The sequence below is a fragment of the Populus alba genome, chromosome 13 (assembly GCF_005239225.2).
Source record: "Populus alba chromosome 13, ASM523922v2, whole genome shotgun sequence".
Taxonomy (NCBI): Eukaryota; Viridiplantae; Streptophyta; class Magnoliopsida; order Malpighiales; family Salicaceae; genus Populus; species Populus alba.
Genome location: NC_133296.1, coordinates 1,104,367 through 1,128,781, shown reverse-complemented (window position 1 = coordinate 1,128,781; position 24,415 = coordinate 1,104,367). Strand labels below are relative to the sequence as shown.

The window sequence follows — 24,415 nt, the reverse complement described above, 5'->3', positions numbered from 1 at the left end:
AAAATGTAATTACAATTATTTTTTAAAATATTTTTTATATTAAAATAATATAAAATATAAAAATATTAATTTTTTAACAACTAAACCGTCCTGAAATCAACACGCTACATGGAGAATGATTAGCTCTGAAAAATAATAACCAACATGATTTCACATGTTTCTCATTTTTTTTATGCTTATTTATTTATTATCATAAAAAAAACTCCATAACACACATTTTGGATTTATTTAAAAATAAAATCTAGAAAGTAATGGAGATCAAATCATGATTGTTATGCCCGCCTGTTTCCGGTCTAATCTAATCTAAGATTTAAATTAACTTTTTTTTTAGCGTTTTAAATGAAATATTTTTTTTTAATCTAGTTTAAAATAAAATCCAATCCAATCATGCAAAAAATTCAAATAAAAAGTCACTAAATTGATTGACAAGTCGTGACAAGTTTCATCACTCCCAAACAAGTAATCAACTTGGTTTCCCAATCCACACATTTCTCTTATTTTTTATATCTTCCTCAAAATTCACTTTTAATGAAGAAAAAATGTTGATGGGGACGTGGCAAAATTTCTTCTAATATTGAATAGCATCATGATTTCCATCAAACGGTCAGAATCCACTTTAAGAAAAGGCTCCACATTTCCCCTTCCACTATCTCATAACGTGGCACCATCGAAAACCTTCCACAACCCCGCTCTTCGCGCCCCGCCCCGTTCCATCAGATAAAAATCCCTAATTACTATAAAATCCCTCCTTATTTTCTCTCCATCCAAACACGCCCTTATCTCCCTTCCTACAAAGAAACCCAAAGTTTTACACGAACCAAACAGACCCCTAATCTCTCTCAATAGAAAGGATAACTATTTTAGCCTTCAATCAAGACTCCATCTTTCCAGTGGTCACTCTTTCAATTTCACCTCTTGCAAATGATATATGCTGAATCACACACAAAAAATTCGAATGGAGAGGAAGAAGAACCTAGGGTTTCATCAATCGAGAGTGAACAACAAGAAGCTAACAATGCTAGGGTTTCTAAGATTGAAGAAGAGGAAGAACCAGAAGAAGAAGAATCTAGGGTTTCTGAAGTGAGAAGTGAAAGAAGTTTTGATTTTGCTGTTAAAGATGAAGAGAGGCAAGATAGGTTAGCGTTAGGAGATTATAGATCTTTATGGAGTGAATTTGATGATTTTGTTGCTAATGAGGATAATGGAGCAATGGCTGGTACGTCTAGGGCATTGATTTATGGTTTTGAAGTCGGTGATATGGTTTGGGGGAAAGTGAAATCGCATCCGCGGTGGCCGGGGCATATATTTAATGAGGCGTTTGCTTCCTTGTCAGTAAGGCGGACGAGGAGGGAAGGTCATGTGTTGGTTGCTTTTTTCGGGGATAGTAGTTATGGTTGGTTTGATCCGGCGGAGCTTATTCAGTTTGATGTGAATTTCGCAGAGAAATCGCAGCAAACAAATTCCAGGACTTTCATTAAGGCAGTGGAGGAGGCAACGGATGAGGCGAGTAGGAGGAGTGCACTTGGCTTGGCTTGTAAGTGTAGGAATAAGTATAATTTTAGGCCTGCAAATGTGCCAGGGTATTATGTGGTGGACGTGTCGGATTATGAGCCTGGAGGGGTTTATTCGGCGAGTCAGATTATGAAGGCAAGGGATGGGTTTAAGCCGGGGGAGACTCTTGCTTTTGTGAAGCAGTTGGCTGTCGGGCCTCATGGATGTGATCAGGAGAGTTTTGAATTTATTAAGAATAAGGCGAGGGCTTTTGCTTTTCGCAAGGCTGTTTTTGAAGAGTTTGATGAGACCTATGCACAGGCATTTGCAGTTCAGAGTTCACGGCCTTCTAATGATACCGCTAAGGTACCAAATCAGCTTGCCAAAGAGCCAACTCGAGGTATTGTTTTCTTGGTAAATGTTTTGTGCTTGTTTGCAATGTTCGGTTTGCTTAGGTCTTAAAGGTTTGATTTGTGCATTGGAGATAGTGTCTTGATGTTATTGCCCCATGATGTTGGATGCCCATGCTTCTTCCTGTACTCCGTTTTGTTTCTATTAGATGCCTTATCACATTGCTTCTTGAATAACGACAAGTAGTTTGGATTATCTCGTTATGTTTTTACTTGTCCACTGACTGTTTTCACTTCTCTAATGCAACCCAAGCATTTCCCTTGAGATTTATAGTGAAGGTATAAGAGTTAAGGTCTTGCTCTGTTTTATAATATAAGATAGAGTATCAATGGTTAGAGAATAGTGTCTTTATGCTTGCGCCATGCAGTTGGAGGGATAAATAAAGTGTAAGGCAGTCGATGCATCACAGAAGTTTTGTGGATGTATGCACAACTTTGTCGAAACTCTTAATAGGTTAATATTGCAAACATTCACATTTATTTTATGTATTATTTTAATTTTTAATGTGTGTATTTCTGTGTATTGCCTCAGAGCACATTTGCTAGCATCCTTTTATTTGGTTCAATCTTTTTTCCAAATAGAGGTTGCTAATCTTTGTGCCTAGTCTGCCTTTGAGAACTAATTGGCCCCTTTTATGTATTTGCATGGTATTGAATTTGAAATATGATTCACGGGGCGGTTTCCAAATAAAATACTACACCAAAATTGAATTTGTCCAATTTCATGTCTAATAAATGTTGTCTTAAGAGTTCTAGCCTGAATTTTTCAAAGTTAAAAATTAGCTTTCTGCTTTAATTTAAAGTGAAATATATGTAAGAAACTTGGTACATTTTTCGTGTAAGATTCATTGCATCAAGCAATTCTATATATTGTAATTTCAGAGATTTTATAGAATATGATGAGCTTTTTCATCTGAAAAATTCTTAGCACCTCTAATCTCTTGCATATGTGATATAAGATTTGGTTCTTTTATTATCACAGATCATAGGCGAGAGCCTGCACTTTCTTCCTTTAATAGTTTGTGTTTCATAAATTTGCCTGGATAGACCTTTCATTTTTTTCTCCTTTCTGTTGGCTATTTTTTATTCTATGTTTGAACACGTTTTCTTTCTATTCTCATTTGGTTGTTGCTGCTCCCCCAGCTCCTTTGAGCGGTCCGTTGGTGATAGCTGAAGCTCCGGGTGGTGAGAAGAGCTCAAAAAAACCTATAAAAGTCAAGGACCATTCAAAAAAAGGCAATTATCTCCTTAAGCGAAGAGATGAGCCAAGTGAGCTGAGAGCTTTTGAAATTGTCCAAAGGCAAGCAGGTTCCTCATCCCTAGCAGTTTACGTGGAGGCTGGTTCATCAGCAGTGGAAGCTGGTGATTTTGTGTTGCAGAAAAGAGCTTCAACCCCCCATATTTCAGCAAAACATGAGCAGTCTGTGCTTATAACCAAAGAAGATGTGGATTCTAGTGAAGATGGAGCTGGCAAAGCAGCGATAGTCTTAGATCATGCTCCAGGAGATGCAAATGTGTCTCTTGATAAGAAGGGTGCTATGCAAGAAATAAAAGGTGAACTAGGATCAGATGTGGCTGTGGGTCTGATGAGTACAGGGTGGTCTGACTTACCTGGGAAGGAGCAGCTTAAGGGTGTGTCAGATTGTACATATGAAGAGAGTGCAAAATCATCAACATCAAATCAAGTTTCTCAGCAAAATGAACTGAGCTTTTCTGCAAAAGCAGAGGTAGACAGTGGATTGAGTAAACTTCAGAATGGTGAGCCAGGTTCACTTCTTTCACCACTTAATGCCACACAATCAGTTGGAACAAGTACTGGTAGTGGAGTAAAAAAGGTCAAAGTCATTAAACGTCCTGTTGGGGACACCAGCTCGCAGAAGTCTATTATGGGGGGGAAAAAGAAGAAAGAGATAGGAGCAGAAACTAATCCTGCTCGTCCAAAGAAGCGATTGACCACTGGAAAAGGTGAGGAAGTGAGAATCTCATTAGGAAAATCCACCCATGTCAGTTTTTCTCCTGGAGAGGATTCTCAGCTTAACAGTCAAAAGAAAGATGGTATTGAGTTTGAGCTACCACAGCTACTTAGTGATTTCCTTGCTCTAGCTCTTGATCCTTTCCATGTTGCAGAAAGAAATAGCCATTCAGTTACAATGCATTTCTTCTTGCGATTCCGGTCCCTTGTTTTCCAGAAAAGCTTGGTTTTGTCACCACCATCCGAGACTGAGGTTGTTGAAGTTCTTGGCACTAAATCCTTGTCCAGTATTGGGGCTTCTGACTATTCTGCCAGTGAGGACGCCAGAGCTTTGATACCTTCAAAACCAGCAAAACTCCTTGTCAGACCTATTGATCCAACAAAAGCTGGACGGAAGCGTTTGCCATCTGATCGCCAGGAAGAAATTGCAGCAAAAAGGCAAAAAAAATTATTCAGTTGAAGTCAATGGCTGCAGAGAAGAAGGCTCAGAGAACTTTGGATACCCTGGGAGCGGAAGGGAAAGAAACAGTGGCTAGGCAACGAGCAGAAGGAAAACAGCCAGTGGCACAACCTCCACGAAAGTCAGTCAAACCAGATTCTTTCAAAAAAACAGAGCCTCCAGTTAGAGCTATCGAGCCCACTATGTTGGTGCTGAGGTTCCCTCCTGAGACATCTCTTCCATCTGCCGCACAGTTGAAGGCAAGGTTTGCTCGATTTGGGTCAATAGATCAGTCTGCAATCCGTGTCTTTTGGAAGTCATCACAATGCCGTGTTGTGTTTCGTCGAAAGCTTGATGCACAGGCAGCTCTTAAATATGCCCTTGGTAACAAATCCTTGTTTGGCGATGTGAATGTAAGGTACAACATTCGGGAAGTAGGAGCTCCTGCTTCCGAGGCACCTGAATCTGACAAAAGCAGAGATGACACTTCTGTTGATGCAGCACAGGCTGAGGATCCTCTTGCTGATTGGCAAGCTGTAGCATTTGCACACCAGCCTCCTTCACAGTCAACAGTACAGCTGAAATCTATATTGAAGAGACCAAACGGTGATGAAGCAGCACCAGTAACTGGTGGTAATGGTAGTAGAGGAAATCGTGTAAAATTCATGTTGGGTGGGGAGGAAACTAATAGTGGAGAGCAAATGATGGTTGGTAATAGAAACAACTTCAACAACAATGCTAGTTTTGCTGATGGTGATGCACCCACTGCTTCTGTTGCTATGGGTTTTAGTAGTAAGAACATTCAAAAGGTTTTTCCTCCATCTCCATTGCCTATTCTTCCCCTCCCTACTCAATTTGCAAAAGCCCCCCTTAATTATTCACACCATCATACCGAAGTAGCACCCAGAAACTCACACAATTTCAACACCCCTCCTCCAAGTGCCGGACCCAGTACACCAACCATAGATATTTCGCAGCAGATGCTGAGCCTTTTGACCACTTGCAACGATGTTGTCACCTCCGTCTCAGGCTTGTTAGGCTATGTGCCCTACCACCCTCTTTGACAACCAATATGGGCCAATACACAAAACCCTCATCGAAGGATTGGGACAAAAAAGCCAGCCACCTCCTCAAAGGCTGCTCTTGGGTGTGCACTGTGCATCGATTGGGACACAATCAATGTGGCTGCAAAAACTTTTCTCGTGAAAAGGCAGCAACAACTGATACAAACACAAGGACACGGGGTCTTCCTCGCCGGGCGTCAATGTCAATCCAGCAAATCCATCGTGACTAAGTTTGGTGTAAAATTATGAAGCATGGGAGTGGATTACTCCAAAAATGTACCCATAAGATAGCACCATCCTCTTCTTTCCTCCATTTCCATCAGTTATACCTGCTCATGGCATTTCCATTCCATCTTGTGCTTCATCTGCATCTGGTGAGAAAATTTGCTCATACCATATATTTTTCACTAGTTTCCTGTTGGATTAGCAAAACCCATGAAGACCCATCAATGGCGTCACGTCTATGTATGTATGTATGTATGTATGTATGTATAGTAGGTGGTCCACCATGACTGGGAGCGGCGCCCAAGAATCTTTTACTTGAAGAGATTATAACGTTAACATGGGCATTGCTTGTATTTACTATTATGTCCTCAGTTGTGGATCCTTTAAAGCAGGCAAATTGACGTGATCGATGAGGGCAACGCTGCACGTGCAGCTTCAAGGAAATGGTTGGCTCCACGTGTCAACGTCATTCGCAGCCCATTCCCTTCTCGAAGAATATAGATGAGGACATTTTATCCTTCAGAGAGAAGGAGAAGGCAAATATCAATAATTATTAAGTTTTGCTAGGCAAAAAGTTTACTTTTCATATATTTAAATACAAACACGCCTTCTACGCGTATTTCCTTTATTTATCCGAGACCAAAATAATAATACATACATTCCACGCTGTATACACTGATTTACTACTAATAATAATACATGCATTACACGCTGTATACACGGATTTACTACTAATAATAATGATGACAAATCATTATTTAGCTAATGCATTTTTTTATAAATACTTGTTAAGAGTTATTTACTATTTTTAATCAATTATAATATTTTTAATTTTTATTCTTTTTTTAAATACAAATGAATAATAAATAATATTTAATGCATGGATTTTTTTTCATAAATCAATTTGTAGATTTGAGTTTTAAACTTTACTATATAATTTGTTAGAAAATATTTTAATATTTTTATCGATTATGAAAATTTATCAAATTTTGTTAGGGAATGATTTTGTTAAAATGAAATTTAATGAATACCAAATGGATAAACAAATCTACTTGATCTAATCCAATTTGATACTCTGATCTAATCCGATTTGATTCCCAATTGTTGTATGTTGTTCAAATTAAATGTGGATATGTTATAAATGTTTTTAGATATTTTTTAAATATATGTATTTTTAAAAAATTAAATTAATATTTTTTAATAATCTTAATATTAAATTTAAAAATCTAAAAAAAAACTCAGCACAGCATCACTATACCAAACAAGCTCTACATCTCCTCTATCCCTCTTGTAAAAATAAAAGCTATAATAGAAAAAAAAAATCAATCTATTATAAATAACTACTATTCCTTCTTTTTCTTTTCTTTCTTTCTAAAAACAAAAGGAAAACGCGTGGGGTATTATTAATATTCCTAAAGACTCTAAAACTGTAAAACCACGTCAGCTCACGAATTTTCCTGCCCATTTCCTTGAAATCAAACAAAAACTATGCTTTAGTATGTCTATTTATAGCCAACGTTTTTCTCAGCGAAACCCCAAAAAGCCAATCTTTCTTTCAAAAAATTTAGTTCTCTCTCCTAACTCTTTATAACAGTTTTCTTGATTGATCAAAGCTTTCATCATTATGGAGTGCAGGCCATTAGAGATCACGGTTGCCTCAGGCAAAGATCTCAAAGATGTGAACGTTTTCGGCAAGATGGATCTCTATTGTGTTGTTTCCATCAAAGGAGATCCACACAAGTCTAAGCAGAAACAGAAAACCCACGTTCATAAAGATTGCGGGCCTAACCCTCTTTGGAATTTCCCCATGAAATTCAACATCGACGAAGCCGCTGCTCAACAAAATCGCTTGCAAATCAAGTTCAAGCTTCTAGCTGAGCGAATGATGGGAGATAAAGAAGTTGGGGTGGTTTCTGTGCCTGTCAAGGAATTACTGGATTCAAAAGATGGAAAAGGTGGTCTCATGAGCTATTCTGTCAAGACCCCATCTGGGAAGATGAAAGGAACGTTGAGTTTCTCCTTTAATTTTGGCGAGAAAGTGAATGCTCCTGCGCCGGAGAAGGCGAAAAAGACGGGCGAGCATGTTGCTGCTGCTGCTTCTCCTGCAAAGGGATATCATGAGCCCGTCACTGCCTACCCTGCAACGGGATATCAGGGTGCTCCTGGTTCAAGTTCTGCCTACCCAGCGCCACCGCCTCAAGCGGCTCCTTATCCATATCCTTATCCTTATCAGTATCCTCCACCACCCCAACATGGTTATGGTGGATACCCACCTGCACCCGGACATGGGTATCCGGGTTATCCACCACAACCCGGTTATGGTGGGTATGCACCGGTGATGCAACCACAGAAGCCCAAGAAAAGTGGTAAAGGAAACATGGCTTTGGGATTGGGAGCTGGATTGCTTGGTGGATTGCTGGTTGGTGATATGATTTCCGATGTTGGTGAAATGGCTGCCTATGACGATGGCTTTTCTGATGGACTTGATTTTTAGGGTTTTTTTTTTTTTTTTTTTTTTTTTTGTGGCACTGTGATAATTTCTTTCCTTTGGTATGTAATTAACCATGGATTTGAGTGACTATTTTATATGAATAATTGAGCTTCTTTATATTAAATTGATGGATTTTTGTTTGGATTTTACCTTTTGTTTTAAGAATATATTCTTTTTGAGAAAACTGGGGAAATAATTGATTTATTTTTGTTGGGAACATATTTGTAGAAATTGTTTTTAAAATATATTAAAATTATATTATTTTACTTTTTAAAAATCATTTTTAGCATGTCCTCACCACCAACCTACAAGGAGTCAAGGATATATATATATATATATAGAAGTTGACAAACTGCTAATACAGCTTTCATGATCATGCACAAACGGGGATGTCAAAGTAGACATTGTTTAATTAAGGAATGGAGCGACTTTTTATGAATAAGATATATATAAATTGTTCTTAGATCCATTTTTTTTTAAAAAAAAAAAAAACAGATATAAAAATGAGAGAAAATTATATATTTATCTTGAATTTATTTTTTTTCCTTTTTAAAATAATGAATAAGATATTATTAGTACTATTTCATGAGCACCATATATTCTTTACGAAAAAACATGGAAAAAATATAAGAAATTAATATTGGAATCCTATATAATTTTATTTTATTTTTATTCGAGAAAACACCATTCCTTAAAAAGCATACTTTATAGAGCCAATAAGTGAATAAAACTCAACTATCCTATATAATTTCAATGCACTAGCTAGTGGGTCATCTTTTAATTCCCTTTTGAGCACAAATTCAACTCTTGCAAATTGACCTTTGCATAAATCATTGGCCACCATGACTCAACTTGAGTGGGGAATAAAATGGACCACCGAGCAGCATTTTTCTTTGTTGACTCATTGGTGAGTCGTGCCTTCTTCTCTCAAGAAATCCAACTTTTCTGCGGATGGAGCATTTTAATTTGAATTAGTCTCTTACAATGACGTAGCCAAAATCGATTGATTTGGTTAAATACAATACAAACCGTACTAGGTTAATATCAAGATTTTTTTTAAAAGAATACTAAAATAATATTATTTTAATAAATAAATAAATAATTCATAAAAATTAATTCCAGATCTAATAATTGTACTCATGAAGATAAGATGACTGATCATGAATCATGCTTTTTATTGGTTAATTAGAATGTAACTTTCAAATGAGCGTAATATAATATAATAGTCAAATCATAGTCTTTAGGGATTAAATGATAAATATTATTTGTAAGATACACTATCCGTGGTCAAAAGTGCATAACTACTTCTTTGTTTGTAATAAATTAGTTTATAAAGTAGATACAATTTATTTCTTCTCAATTGATCAATAATAAAAAAAAAAATGATCAAGTTCTTTAAAAAATCAATTATCCACAAATTTAAAATCCTAAAAATTAGCATTATTGATAAAAAAAAATATGTACAATTTATCTCTTATCGATTGATAAAAACAAAAAACAATGATCAAGATTGTTAAAAAAACTAATTATCCACAAATTTAAAATCCTAAAAATAATCATTAATGATCAAGAATATGTTTTCACCAGGAAAAAAATGAAGGAGTTCGCACAGGAGCATGGATTCATAACAGTCCATTCTACTCCTTATATATTATACTCAATCCAATGACCAAAAAGGCTTTAATCCTTAACATTAATAATTTGGTCTGAATCTTGACAAAAAAAAAAAAAAAACTGTTTTAGAAATCTCACTATTTAGTTTTTCTAATATATGATCATGACGTTATATTGCCGATAAAGCTTATAATCACTATGAATAGCTGCATAGTGTAGCATGAAGATAGTTTAGATTATCAATCGTCCATGCTAGTAGAGTTAGTGGATTTATATGACCGAAGACTTCATGTTTTGGATCATTTGATAGCTCACAGGAAAAGAGTCGAACAAACGTATAACAAATCATGAGTTTGATTCAAAAGATTCAAAGAGAATTAATGACCCGATGTTTGAGGTCTACACGACGTTACTGCCAAGAATCTGAAGGCATGTGCTTATCATTTAGCAAACTAGGATCGATGGATAACTACTCTAGGTTTATATATTTTGTTTCAAAACTTGCAGAACTTCACTAAAAATCACTAGCTCCAAGCAGATCCACAGGTCACAGACTGCAAGTCTCAAGTCTTGCGTGTATTTATAGAGCTTGAGCTGGACGCCATCTCTGAAGAAGAAGTCATTCAGTATTGTAAGAGAATAATATAAATTATATCTTGAAAATTTATCTAACAGTTTAAACTATTGGGTTGAAGATGGTTTTTTGACATGATATCAAACCTTAATGATCAAGCGGTCACGAGTTCGAATTTATTATTTTTATTTATTTGATAAAAATTAAGTACAAGATAATGTGGATCTATGTAAATTTTAAGACTAAAAGGCTTTCATTTAAAAAAATATATTAAAAAATAATATAAATCATATACTGAAATCTTACTAATATTATTGGATTAATGTCCTTATTTATCATCCATCACCGTACAACTGAGTAAAAAACGACAGCATTAAAGAAGTGATCACTTCATAGACTTGAGTTGACATACAAACAACTGCATTGGTAAGAAAATAAGCCTTGGCCGGGAAACAATACATACCATCTCCTCGAACAACTTTTGTACAGTGGAATTTAAGGTCGTCCTCCCAGTATCCATGGCTGGCCTCCAAGTCTTCTCTGTTAGTACAATTTTCCAGCTTTGGTGTGAATATGACTGCGTGCGAAAAGATTTTCATTTTTGGGCATTTATTTATGACCACCACCTCCGAAGATGGAAATGAAAGGGCATGATTCCACGAGTAGAGGGTTTAGGCTCATGAACACAGGAGAATATGAATCGTTTTTGTCCTTCAGTTTCCTCTTTCACCACTATTTCTTTTGAATTTAAATATTTGATGTTTCTGCATTCTGTGGTGCTCAATCTCTTGAGTTGCACGAGATGTTTAGCAGCAGATTTTGAAAAGCTATTTTTTGTGGGAAAATACAAATTTTGAAAATGCTCAATAAAATAAAAAGGCAACTCAAATATTTAAATTCAAATAAATTTTAAGCAAATAAAAAGATTCCAAAATTCGCAGCCATGCATTAAATCTTTTATCAAAATAAAATATTAAAATTTCCAAGATAAAAAAAAAAACTTGGAAATTTATTGATAATTTAAAGTTTAATATTTTAATAAAATTTATAATTTTTAAAAAAATATTAAAAACATTTTCAAATAAGTTTTTTCTATTATTTTTTGGTTTTTTTTTTTTACAAAACTTTCAATGTTTGGGAATTTTCCAAATGTTTATATTTTTTTAAAAAAAAAACTAGCCTTCTTATCTCATAAATATTTTTAAAATCTTAAGTTTGTTTTTTTTTATAAAAAAAAAAAGTATTTCAGGACATTTTAGCTGATAAAAAATAAAATACAATGAACAAGCCCACCCTGTACTGGTTAGTTCTATTTCAATTTTCAAGTAATGTTATAGCAGCAAGGTCAGGATGAAGTAATATTTGAAACGTTTACAGGAAAATAAAACTATTAATTTATCTGCATTAATTAATATTTTGTGAAAAATGAAATAAAACTAAAATTAATTTATTTCTTATTTCAAAAGGCTTTAATATGTTCACAATCAATCAACACTTCAAGCACCTTGTGTGGTTGCAGTGAACTATTAAAGTTGATGCCATGAAATTGCCGAAAGCATAGAGCTGCTTCTCTGGACCCCTTCAAGTGGATTCCCCTTTGTTTCATTTACTTATATGCCCTTCTCTCTCAATTCTCGTACACGGATAGAGCTATATAGTAAAGAGGAAGAACTGGGCCAAGAGGCAATCAAATCAAAGCATTTCCCTTCAGATTATTCGTGTTGGAAGCCGCAATTAAAAGCCCAAATTCAACCAGTTGAAAGCCCATTTTCTTAACGAACAAGAATGATTTGCTATTGAAGTATGTATGCATATAATCACATGCTAATGTTGGACCAAAGAGCATAACAATTGTATTTTCTAGTAGTTATTAAACCCGGTTTAAAAATTAATCCAAGATCTTTCCTATGTTAACTTAATTTAATTACTAGGAATTATAGTTTCTCATCACTGAATAATATTTTTATCTTATTTTAGCACCTAAATATTATTTTTTACATGAAAAAATAATTAATCCCGATATGAAATCGAATAAAAATCGAAGGGCATCCCCACTGAGATATTATTGAAGGAACACTTGAGTTCTTGAGCTTGGGTAATATAGTGTTATATTGGATATATATATATATTATCACATTTGCTATATGCCAAAATAAATATTTTTTTCTTTAGCGATTTTTTTGTAATTGTCTAATACATTATTAATTCATTGGAAGTTTATGTTTCCTCTATTTTGGTAATTTTTTCACTTTCATTTAGTGTTGAGAATGTGCATGAAGTCGAATTTTTTTTTTCTCCAAATAATTAATATAAATTATCAATTTGTAAAAATACAGCTCTTTCACCTAACATATTTCCCAACAAAAACGATAAAATATTTAGGTTGGTGTTTTTTTATGTGATGACATCGCTTTTGAAAAAAAATAAATGTAATATATTTAATTAAATTTCAATTGTTAAGCATGGGGTTATTTCTACCAATTATAAGAAGAGTTTTTCTAACATATGCTATAATTAAAGCAAAGGTTAATTGATGAAAATGAATGTTTTAATTTTCATAATCAATATATTGAATTATTGATTAATTAGGTTCACTCAATTATGGAATGTGATACTTTAGTGCTATATATATATAGTATATATTGTTTATTTATTGACGAACAAAAACTCCTCTCCAAGTCTATATATGTTTTAGTTTTGAATAATATGAAACCCTAGGCTACTCTTTGATCAATATCAGCTTAATTTTGTTCTCTACTTGGACATAGATTCTGGCATTACGAGGATTCCTCTTTCATTTTCATATCATCACATAGCACTCAAAACCTTAATTCTTTTGGGCACGCAAAACCAAATTTCTCCCGTCAAATAGCTCCAAAAAACTTTCTAGACCACCTTCTTTTCCTTCAAAAGTCACAGCGATGGATTGCAGAACTCTTGACATTAATGTAGCTAGTGACATGCTTGGAAGGCCTTGAACTGTCAAATTGTTTCTCCAAAAACCCGTGCTGTGGTCTCCATCGTGGGTGATTCTTTGATCTCTAGGCAAGAAACAACGGCCTGCGTACAAAGGAAACAACCCAATTTGGTATTATCCGATGAGAATATCTTACCTAGAAGGTTCCATGTTACAACAAAATCATCTGACTGTTGTGTTTCAAATCTGGTGCACCCCAATATTATCATGTCCCTTTTGGATAACTGGACAAAGGACAAGCAAACAAAAGAGGGTCTTTATCAAGTAGTGACTCCATCAGGAAAGCAACGAGGTTGCTTGGTTTTCAGGCATAATGTTGGGGATGACGAGAATCTCATCAGGACTTAGTCAAGACAGCACCATGGAGAATGTCTTGGACTAAGTGCACCTAAGTCACCACCGTGTAATCCAGCTTATTATCGACCGCCACCGTCAGCACCGCCATACATGGATATTGATCTTGTATGGTTAAACCTGTAACAATGATTGGACTCTATTGAACATATTTTTATGGAGGATATGTTTAATGCACCTGTAGAGTGTTTTTTTCAATTGTGTATTAATATAATTTACTCTGTTATTAATCATATGGGATATGTGTTTTAGGGGCATGGCTAAGAACTGTTTAAAATTGCTACAGCTTTGTTTTTGTATGGTTTTTAAAATTGCTTTGGCTTGAAAAAAATATTAAATTAATTTTTTTTAATGTTTTATCAGTGATTTTGACATTCATGTGTCAAGAATTTAAAAAAAATCTAAAAAAATATTTTAATATATTTAAAAAACAAAACACTTCAAAAATATCTTGCATGGGAACAGATAGTGAGATTTTAAAATCTAGCCATGATATGAAACGGCAAAAGGATATCTATCTTCCAAGACTTCTAATCTGCTGTTGTGTGATCTGATAGTAAATTTCCCAGGAGCTTCACTGTCATGTGCCCAAGTGTCATTATGAGCCATGCTGATTCCTCGAAGCTTCTCAAGTCATACTAAAATACAACTCTTTTGTTGCTTTCCTCTTCGATTTCGACACTTTACCAAAAGGTAGGTACATGTAAATTTCCGTTAACTAGAAAAAACCCCGCAAAACACGGGAATTAGACTCGACTCAGATAATGATTTTGTTAGAATCATGATTTGAATGAGTTAATTACAATTAATTTAGTTTAATTAAAACAATATTAAATTAAAAATTAATCTAAATTTTAACTGACAATTCATTTTAGATTTTAACACGTGACTCGAGTTATTATCGAGTTGAAAATTGATATGGTTTGATAACCGTTGGCAAAAGTGCTAGATGAAGCGGTTGAACTTAAGAAATTGCTAGAAAATGAATAGAAGGAGGCGATGGACGAGGAGTATACTCCACTGTGTTGAAACCTGTAAACATGATGACGTGACAAGACTTACCAGCCAATGGCATGATTTGTATGGAAGGAATCAAACAATAACCAAGTTAAAAAGCGTGTTTGATAGTGGGGTAGCGGTTGTTTTTTAAATAACTTTTCGTATCGAAATACATGCCAATGATATTTTTTTATTTTTTAAAAATTATTTTTGATATCAGCACATCAAAACGATCCAAAAAATATAAATCGAACTCAATTTTAACAAAAAAAAAATTCAAATTTGAGCAAGACTCGAAATAATATGGTTCTTGTCCACTACATTTTATTACCTTGTAAAGGAAGAATCTCCTTTTTCTTTCTCCTACTAAAATTATTCGTTTAGGAGGGGCTTGCCTTCAAAGTCTCTCCTCGAAAATAAATGTCAATTGTTTTTTGAAAAAAATGATTTTTGGATGAAAAATGTATGCTTTTAAGTATTTGTTAATAATTTTAACATAATAATATTAAAAATTAAAATAATATAAAAAACCATCTTGATATATTTTCATTTTAAAAAAATATTTTTATAAAAACACCCTACATCACAAAATATATATTTATAAAAGTGTTAGGTATTATAATAGCAGTTATTTTTTAAAATTATTTTTTAAAAAAATATATCTAAATACTATTATTTTTTATTTTTAAAATTTATTATTTAAATCAAAACATTAAAATAAACTGAAAACATAATTAAAAGAAAAAACCATAAAGGAAGCCATTTCACGGGCAAAGATGGATGAAGGACACGGCAGAAGCGAAAGGGTCATGATCCCTATGATCCATTTTTCAAATAAAAAACAAAAAGCCATTCTTCTTTAATATAATAACCCATTAGTCCCCATTCTACTATACATTCAAATTTCATCCATCTCAATTCTCGTTCAAAATAATATTTGATTTTTCTTTAATTCAAACTCCTATTTTTTATTCATTGATCTTAAGGACTTGACTTAAAGCATAAAAAATAATTTAGGATTCAAAGGCTACATTTTTATGCTTAATATTTAAATTTTATTAGTTATTAAATATATAATCTTTTCTAAAATTCTCGATGTAATATAGCATAGTTGATTACAAACTATATAAAAAAAAATAATGGTCTGATAATATTTTTTTTTATAAATAAAAACTCCAAAATAATACTGTGAGATTAAATAGTGAGTAAATTAACATCTCCAATTTTTACTTGGCAACTTCCGCATTTACTTTTATATATATTTTTATATTTTCAAAAGTAAAAGAATGCAAGTGTACTTTATATTAATTGTAAAGGACTATTTTATACTTTACCATCCTAGTGGGACCCTAACTCTCACACAAATCCACATGCCCAGTGTCATCATCAACTATATAAAGTATAAACCCAACCAAAAACTATCTCCTCCCAACACTCCTCTCTCTCGCAAGTTCTACTCCAAACCTCAACCCCTCCTCTCTCATGGCGACCCGAACCGAATCCGATTCCGGACCCGATAACCACACCACAACCACCACCACCACAACCAACAACCCAAACCAAGTAGCAACCCCTCCAATCTATCACCTGTCCTTTAACCAAAACCACACCTGCTTCTCAGTTGGACTCCAAAACGGGTTCCGGGTCTTTGACACGGACCCATTCAAACCCTCGTTCCGCCGCGAATTAGACACACACGGCGGCATCGGATTGGTCGCCATGCTTTACCGCTGCAACCTCTTCTGCCTAGTTGGTGGCGGACCCGACCCGATTTACCCCAGAAACAAAGTGATGATTTGGGACGACCATGTTTCCCGGTGTATAGGAGAATTATCATTCAGGTCAGAGGTCAGAAACGTAAAACTTCGCCGCGATATGATCGTAGTTGTATTGAACCAAAAGATATTTGTTTATAATTTCTTGGACTTAAAGTTATTGCTTCAAATAGAGACGGTCTTGAACCCTAATGGGTTGTGTGAGATTTCGCAGAATTCTTCGCCAATGGTTTTGGTTAGTCTAGGGTTGCAAAAGGGTCAAATTAGGGTGGAGAATTTTGGGTCGAAGAAGAGTAAGCTTGTTATGGCTCATGATTCAAGAGTTGTTTGCATGAGTTTAACTCAAGATGGGGGGAGGTTAGCGACCGCGAGCTCTAAAGGGACTTTGATTAGAGTATTTAATACTTTGGACGGGACTTTGTTACAAGAGGTATGGTAATCAGTAAGCTGGTTAGCGTGATCCTAGTTTTTTATTCTGTAAATCTTAATGTGTGGTGATTCTGGTGTTTTTTGGAGCCTGTTATGATCCTAATTGGTGTTAAAACTTTGTTGAGTTAAGTTAATGTGATTGGAAGCAGGAAAGGATTTGACTTTTTGTGTGCGGGCATGTGTCCGTTTAGCAAGGTGATTTTCTAAGTGTTTTTGTTAATGGATATGTTATAGCCAAATTGATCTTGTTGGACAAGTGAGTGTCTGTTCATGCAAGCACTCCTGTCGATTGAAAGATTTAGCTCTTCTCTTTTATAAGGAAAGGCGCTGTCGTGTGTAAATTGAAGGATTGTGAAGAGATTGATAACAGGGTTTTTAAGCAAAGAGCGTAATAACATCTTGAGGTTTAAAGAAAAAAGACACAAGGATCTTTAAGTTTAACTGCTTTATGACATCAAATTTCAAGTTTGTTTCTTTTTGGATGCATAATGAGCATTTTGTGTGCAATTTTCAATTTTCTTTGGTTAAGCATGTTTTCGTGTAGCTAGAAACACTTAATTTCCTGTCTGTGGTTTGTTAATGCTATTTGCTGATGTTGAATGATTTCTTGTGTCCCATGCTAGGTTAGGAGAGGTGCAGATAGAGCAGATATCTACAGCCTAGTATTCTCATCCAATGCTCAGTTCCTAGCTGTCTCAAGCGATAAGGGAACTGTACATATCTTTAGTCTCAAGGTTGATTCAGGGTCCTTGGCCTCACTGACAAATGACAGATCTCACATTGCATCTGAACCAATTCATTCTAGACTTTCATCTCTGTGCATATTCAAAGGTAATTTCCCTACTTGTTGTCACTTAGTCCTTGAACTATAAATACTACTATGCTAGTTTGTTGCCTCAATGAAATCTCGAGGAGTTACTGTTAGCAGTTATTGGAGGCTATAGGATCCGGTAAATTTTAATATTTAGTAGCTGAGCATGTTGAAAATAAGTTTATAATCTTGCATAGGTTAAGATATGACTTCTAAGTTCCAACTCTAGTTCATTGGCTTGCATAGGTCAAAGAACTGATTGTCATTAGTTAGTGTACAAGCCTGCTAGATGATGCCGCTTTAGGAGTTCACTGCTTTAAAGTGGATCTTATCTTGGGGTTCTCTCATTATTGCAGGTGTATTGCCAAAGTATTTCAGCTCAGAGTGGTCAGTAGCCCAGTTTCGATTACCTGAAGGTTTGCAGTACTTTGTTGGGTTTGGCCAGCAGAAGAACACTATTGTCATCATCGGCATGGATGGAAGGTAATGAAAAGTCAGATCATGCTGGTTGTTTTTTACTTGTCATATTGTTACGTTATGGGTTGAGGCAATTGAATCAAATCCCTAATGCATGATGAGTTAGCCTCTGGCATGTTTTCTTCCCAGCACTTGCATGATTCCCTGGGCCACCAAGGTGTGCTAGTAGGCTATTCCTAAGGCCGATAGGGAAACTGTCTTTGGAAAAATCACAAAAATCATAAGACTGCAGTTATGTTCATTCTCATTATGCTTAGTTCTTTTGCCTCGTTTAGTGGCTCCTTGTCTTCCATGGGAAAATGCTTTGGATTTGTCTGATCCCTGCTTCTAGTAAAAACCATTATTGTTTTTTGCTACGCTGAGCAGTAGATGAACAATCTCTTAGAAGCAGAAGTGTTGCTGATATCATTGTCATTCCATATGCATAACAAGTTGAGCTGTTTTTTCTCGGTGTTGGGTTTGGATTCCCGCCAAACTTGGACTCTGCAAATTAGTTGATGAATTCAAGACTACGTCTCCATGGGAGCCCTTCATACAAGTTGAGCTGTTTTTTTCTCAGTGTTGGGTTTGGATTCCCATCAAACTTGGACTCTGCAAATTAGTTGATGAATTCAGGAGTTAATGATAAATTATCCTTGGCAATCATATAAACCACTTACCATATGCCCATTATTCTAATGATCATGGAGAATCTTAATGGATTTGTTTATTGGGTGGTTTTGCAGCTTCTATAGATGTGAGTTTGACCCAGTGGCTGGTGGGGAGATGATCCAGCTTGAATATCACAATTTCCTAAACGCGGAGAATTTCTGATACTTCTCCGAATCCAATGTAAATAGATTATTTTCAGTTTTGTGTGGTAAATATTGTTAATATTATTACTTGCTCAGGAGACTGGAATTAGTTCCTACATATTAACACGAGTACTTTATTTCAGCCAGATGTTTATCCCATTGCATTCGGCTGTCTGTAAAAATCATGCTGTTTGTTAATATTGGTACCCTGTACATTCATGCTAACAATAACCTCGACCGCGACATGAACATGAACATGATGAAAAAGGACAGGAACATTTCTTGAGTGTTCAATCGGCAAGTCAATGAAGGTTAGAATGGTTTTGTACTTTGATGTTGGGTTTCTGGGCCACTGGAAAGTTCGGTGATGACTCGAGTAGCAATCATCTGGTGATTGTAAATGGTTACTCTCTTCTTGAACCACTTGTTGGGCTTGGGGATCTCTGCGTCATCTTCCCGGGGAATGTTCCGATCTTGATTATTAAGAAAACAATACATGATAGAAACAACTACACTGTAACCTTAGAGACGAGTCCTTAATCAGTCCTCCAATGTTGTCATAACCTCAACCTTTTCGACAGTAGACACATCGAAGAACAACATCCACAGTCAAAGTCCGAAGAATAATACATCTCTGATCTTTTCAATTGTAAGGGAGTTTTCGATGGCTGAAAATGGATTAAGAGGCTCTATTCCTTCTTTTTTTGGAAATATGAGCTCTATAGGCTATTTGGATTTAGCCTGCATTTGTTTGGAGCAATACCGGAACAGTCAGTTGACCTCATCGTTACTGTTTCTTAAGCTGTCAAATATAGGAAATTACATGTTTCACGAATAAAGTCCTCTGCCCTCTTGTTTTGCCCATTTAACTTTCAAGGCAACTGATGAGAAAACTTTCCTTCCCTAATTGTTCTTTCATTTAAATACATCAATAAAGCAAAATTCTTATCAATGGGTTTGGCAGAAGTTGATGATCGGTAATATGATGCCAAACATGAGCACTGGGAAATCATTGTAGACTAAGAAGTTGTGCACTGTACAGTCAAAGACAAAATAGAAACTCCTTCACTTTCAAAGGTGATATTCTTAATTTTTCATGTCTGGTATGGTCCTATCTTGCAACAGATTCATAGGTGAAATCCCCCCAGAAACTGGAAACTTAATTTAATTGGATTAAATACCGTGACATCCAAAACAAGGTTTTCTATTCTATATTTCTATTTCACAAACAGCAAGTTCATATTTAGAAGATTTTTGTACAGAAAAAGATGAATTTAAACACTTGGTTGATTTGAGAAGGGGTTTCTATTACATCAAGATGTCGCCGAAGCACGGATTGATTCTCAGGTATGCTTATTTCCTATTTGAGATTCAATATGAAGAGAAGATATCTTCACCAAAAAAAATTAATGTCTTTCACATATCTGGATTTGCCTCCTCTGGAATAACAGTCAAATTCACCACCACATCATTTGGTCTTTTCAGAACTACCTCCAAGGGTTTGCCAACTCTGTCTCCCATTATTTCAATGATCTGCCATGCATTCATGAATTATATGGAACATCAGCACATAGAAGTACAACGAAACATCAAAAATTGTAATGAAACTTGGATTTTCCAAGATTTATTTCAGGAACCAGTCACTAACAACCGGCATCATCTTTACAAATCATGGGGTACTCAAAGTGGCAGCCCTTGCATATTTTGCTGTGTAATGTTTCACGGCTGCAAATATGCACCTGACAAACCTCCTTCATAGAACCCACCCCAAAAGAAAGAGAGAGTCAAACATACCTCCTTGATGCTTCGAACAGGCTTCCCATCAAATTTGATGACAACATCACCAGGGTGGAATCCAGCACGATCAGCTGGAGAGCCTGGAGTTACCTGGAGAAAAAATTAAGAAAACCATCAAACATGGAAAGGGGAAAAGGGAAACTAACGGAAAAGGCTAACACCTTATATTTACACCAAGATTATTACTTGTGTATCACATGTGCCTATTACCAAGGGGCATTTTTTTTATGATAGCTTATTTCTAAATTCATCCATGACAGTATTCTTCGAAGGTTAGAATGGTTTCTAAAATAAAAAATGTGTTGGATACAAAATTTCCAAATAACAAAACCTCTAAGAGATCTCCTTTCTGACAATAGCCACATTTCCTAACTCGATATCTTCTTTTCCATTCAAGAGGGAAATAAAAGCATTTCATTATAAAGTTAATATCCAGGACTAAATCATTTTTTCAGACAATATGCATCAACTACAATTGCAAATACACAATTTTACATGCAAGCATCTCAGAAGACATGCAAGAAAAGTGTCAATAACATGCAAATTATATGATATTACGAATGCAAAAGGAAAGTGGAATGAGCATTTAGGTTACTTACCATAGATACAAGAACACCTTCTTTAACATTAGGGAATTTGGGATCTCTCTCTTTAAGTTGAGTAATGATCATCTCATTAAGATCAATCATTTTCAAGCCAAGCCAAGGCCGAATGACTCTCCTGCAAAATATCACCTCCTATTTAAATTGCATGCACATGGATAATTAGCAAGGGTCATTGTGATCTTTATTGTTCTTCTTTGACCTCAAATAGGCATTGTTGTGATCTTTATTGTTCTTCTTTGACCTCAAATAGGCATTGTTAATTAATTTATTTTTCACTGTCGTGGTACTCGAAATATTTGTCTTGCCTAAATTGAGTTTTATGTATCCTTTCTGTTACCCTCCAAAAATTGTAAATTAAACTTCCTTTTAACAATAAAGCATATCAATCTTAACAAACAGATACTAAACCTTCATAAGCTTACTCTCTCGGTTCATTCTAGAATGGAATGGAAGAAAAATGGTAGAGTAGGCTACAATCACATCTACTTCTATGTACTGATTGCCAAAAAAAATTGCTTACCCACTCCTTTTGAAATGCTCCATAATTTTGGCAATTGAATCAATTGGTACAGCAAAACTTAATCCATCTGCAGCCAGTACTTTCATGATATTAACACCAACAACTTCTCCATCAACATTAATGAGCGGCCCACCAGAATTTCCCTATGCCATTAAAGCAGAAAACAAATACTTAAATATAGCCACGGGTAAAACACACAAGCAAAAGCAGATGAATGACAAAACATGTTTGTGCTACTTAAGCATGAGCATGTTTACCCCTTCATAAATGAAGGCATTATCAGCAGTATAGGAGGGGTCAAAAAACTATGTTTCTGGGGTAAGTTGGGGAGAGAAAGAACTACCATATTGATTGCACAATCTGTCTGTAAATACTCTCTTCGCATTCCTCCAAGACCCAAGTCACTGCTTTTACGATCAACACAGCTACATCCCAAGGGGATAGTCATTTAAACAGCAATAAGCAGTTCAATAATCAAACAGGAACTATATTCTCCTAGTTTGATGATAAATTATAACTGGAAGAACATACACAAAATCAATAATGAAACAAGTTTCTATTTTTATGGCAGCCAAAAATAAAAGGTTTCTCTGTCAATCTTAAGTATTCTTGATACCTAACAATGCCAGCTGTCACGGTATTTTGAAGGGAAAGTGGACAGCCCATAGCTACCACCCAGTCCCCTGGGCGAAGCTTGCTTGACGAACCAAGTTTTGCAGTTGGCAGTGGGGTTTTAGACTTTATCTTTACAATAGCAATATCAGAATGTAAATCAGCATTGACCACTGTACCCTCAAATGTCCGACCATCTTGCAAAGTCACATCAACCTGCAAAGGTTCATTACACATCAGATCATCAGGAGTTAAAGATCCAATAGAAATGAGGGAATTGATACGCTGAAGTATAAACAGACTTGCATTTATGAACATCATAACCACTAATTGAAGAGGGAAATAAATTTCTACAGCATAAGCAGGTAATTATGAGCATGGTAACAACAATGAGAAAAAAAACTCAGAACTTTGTTTTCCTAGATATGAAAATTCTGCATCAACCAAATTAATCAATACGAGACATTCACTACTGAAGGCATTCATTATAGCATGCCATTATCAAAGAGCAAAGAATTAATCACATTCGAGTTAACACCTGAGTTAAAGAACATGCAAAGCCTAAAGGTGACAAAAGCTTCGTTTGCAAATTAAGCTCAGTTAAACCGAAGAACAGCACATGCTTCAGAAATACTGAGCCTGGCTTTCAAAATCTGTCCTCTGGAAAATTAACAGAAAAAAAAATTAAACAATTGATCATGAGCACACAATTATGTAAATTCACACCACTTGACACACTATTAACTCATTTTTCAATGCCTTCATTATATGCAACCACATTCCAGTAGATCTCATCCCATTGAAAGACACTTTTAGGGTGGCCAAGGAAAGTTTTTGCACAAATTTAATTTTCCTTGAAACAAAAATGAAATTAGTATACGAACACATTACTATAAGCTTAATATTTAAGTGCCTCCATAATCACTAACCTTTCCTTTGGATGAACCTCTCATGTCTTGAAAATCGACCACAACATGAGCACAAGTCAAGATCGTACCATTTGAATCAATGATGGTGCCAGACCCTATACTCTTTCCAGTAGTAATCCCATAGAATCCTACAAAACAAAAGGGGAAAACTTCACCAATACCTTCCTATCAATATATCAAGTCCCTTTATCCCCAAAAAAGGGCTCGTGCTCGACTCCTTAATTGTTTATCAGTTAAATAGTATTTTATGGCCAGACAATGCGTTGAGGGTAGTTCTAACCAAGCCAAACACACCTACCCTTTGGAACAGATAGATTAACAACAGCAGGACCAACCCTAGCAGCCGCATTTGCGATGGTATCTCTGCCTAAACATCCAAAACTGGGTTTTGGACTCTCTCCAACAACCCCTGGATTTTCTTTCTTTATATCACCAGATGGAACAGGACTGATTCTAGAAGAGAATAACGGGAGATTTCCTACAAAATTAAGCTTAAATCAATAACCCCATAACATAAAATAACAATCATTAAACCATCCAATTAATTCAGAAACGGGCAATAAAAAAGAGTGCTACAAACCAAAGTGCCAACTATGCTGGGTCAAGTCCAGTGGTGTTCGCCATGGAAGTAACAAAGATTCAGCACGAAATGAAAGTGATATCCTTGTATCTGAAAAGTTGCAAACATGTCATCAACAATTCCTTAACGTGCCAAATCAAAAGGAGTGTCTTCCAAAAACGGAAATCTCACCGGAATCACGGTGCTTGCCGTTTGCATACAAGAGACCGGACCCACCACAGCAGCAGCAGCAGCAATGGCAATGACTGGAATGCGAATGTATTTACTAGGACATGTTGAAACCTTTCTCTGCCCAGCAGGAAACAACAAATTTTAACTAAAAAATGCGATAAAAGGTGATTTAAAAGAAAACAATAACAGCCGGAGACGGTAGTGTCATTACCAGTAAATAATCCATCATAGGATCACAGGTAAGATTGAATTTTTTGGGAGTCTCTTAAATTCCTAAAACCCTCCTTGTTAGTCAACTTCTTACA

The 24,415-nt window shown here is 35.4% G+C and overlaps 4 protein-coding genes across 4 annotated transcripts; 3 read left to right on the top strand and 1 right to left on the bottom strand.

Annotated features, from left to right (window-relative positions):
* Positions 1–741: 741 nt before the first annotated feature.
* On the top strand, positions 742–5,786 carry LOC118060763 (PWWP domain-containing protein 1-like). Its single transcript, XM_073404045.1, is given in 3 exon segments — positions 742–1,891; positions 3,045–4,319; positions 4,322–5,786. Coding segments are annotated over 3 exon segments (3,300 nt in total). The 5' UTR covers positions 742–921; the 3' UTR covers positions 5,377–5,786.
* Positions 5,787–7,118: 1,332 nt separating this feature from the next.
* LOC118060762 (protein SRC2 homolog) lies at positions 7,119–8,236 on the top strand. The gene has a single exon (XM_035074023.2). It carries the CDS (start codon positions 7,226–7,228, stop codon positions 8,093–8,095), a length of 870 nt encoding a protein of 289 aa, XP_034929914.1. The 5' UTR covers positions 7,119–7,225; the 3' UTR covers positions 8,096–8,236.
* Positions 8,237–16,026: 7,790 nt separating this feature from the next.
* On the top strand, positions 16,027–19,038 carry LOC118060761 (autophagy-related protein 18a). Its single transcript, XM_035074021.2, has 4 exons — positions 16,027–16,815; positions 17,438–17,645; positions 17,982–18,108; positions 18,828–19,038. The coding sequence occupies exons 1-4, from the start codon at positions 16,093–16,095 to the stop codon at positions 18,913–18,915; spliced, it is 1,146 nt and encodes a 381-aa protein (XP_034929912.1). The 5' UTR covers positions 16,027–16,092; the 3' UTR covers positions 18,916–19,038.
* Positions 19,039–20,045: 1,007 nt separating this feature from the next.
* Positions 20,046–24,318, bottom strand: LOC118060835 (putative protease Do-like 14). Its single transcript, XM_035074123.2, has 11 exons — positions 24,308–24,318; positions 24,111–24,184; positions 23,940–24,029; positions 23,658–23,837; positions 23,360–23,487; positions 22,435–22,646; positions 22,162–22,243; positions 21,819–21,961; positions 21,293–21,413; positions 20,691–20,783; positions 20,046–20,429 (listed from the first exon to the last, which is right to left on the bottom strand). The coding sequence occupies exons 1-11, from the start codon at positions 24,316–24,318 to the stop codon at positions 20,313–20,315; spliced, it is 1,251 nt and encodes a 416-aa protein (XP_034930014.1). The 3' UTR covers positions 20,046–20,312.
* Between the last annotated feature and the right edge of the window lie 97 nt (positions 24,319–24,415).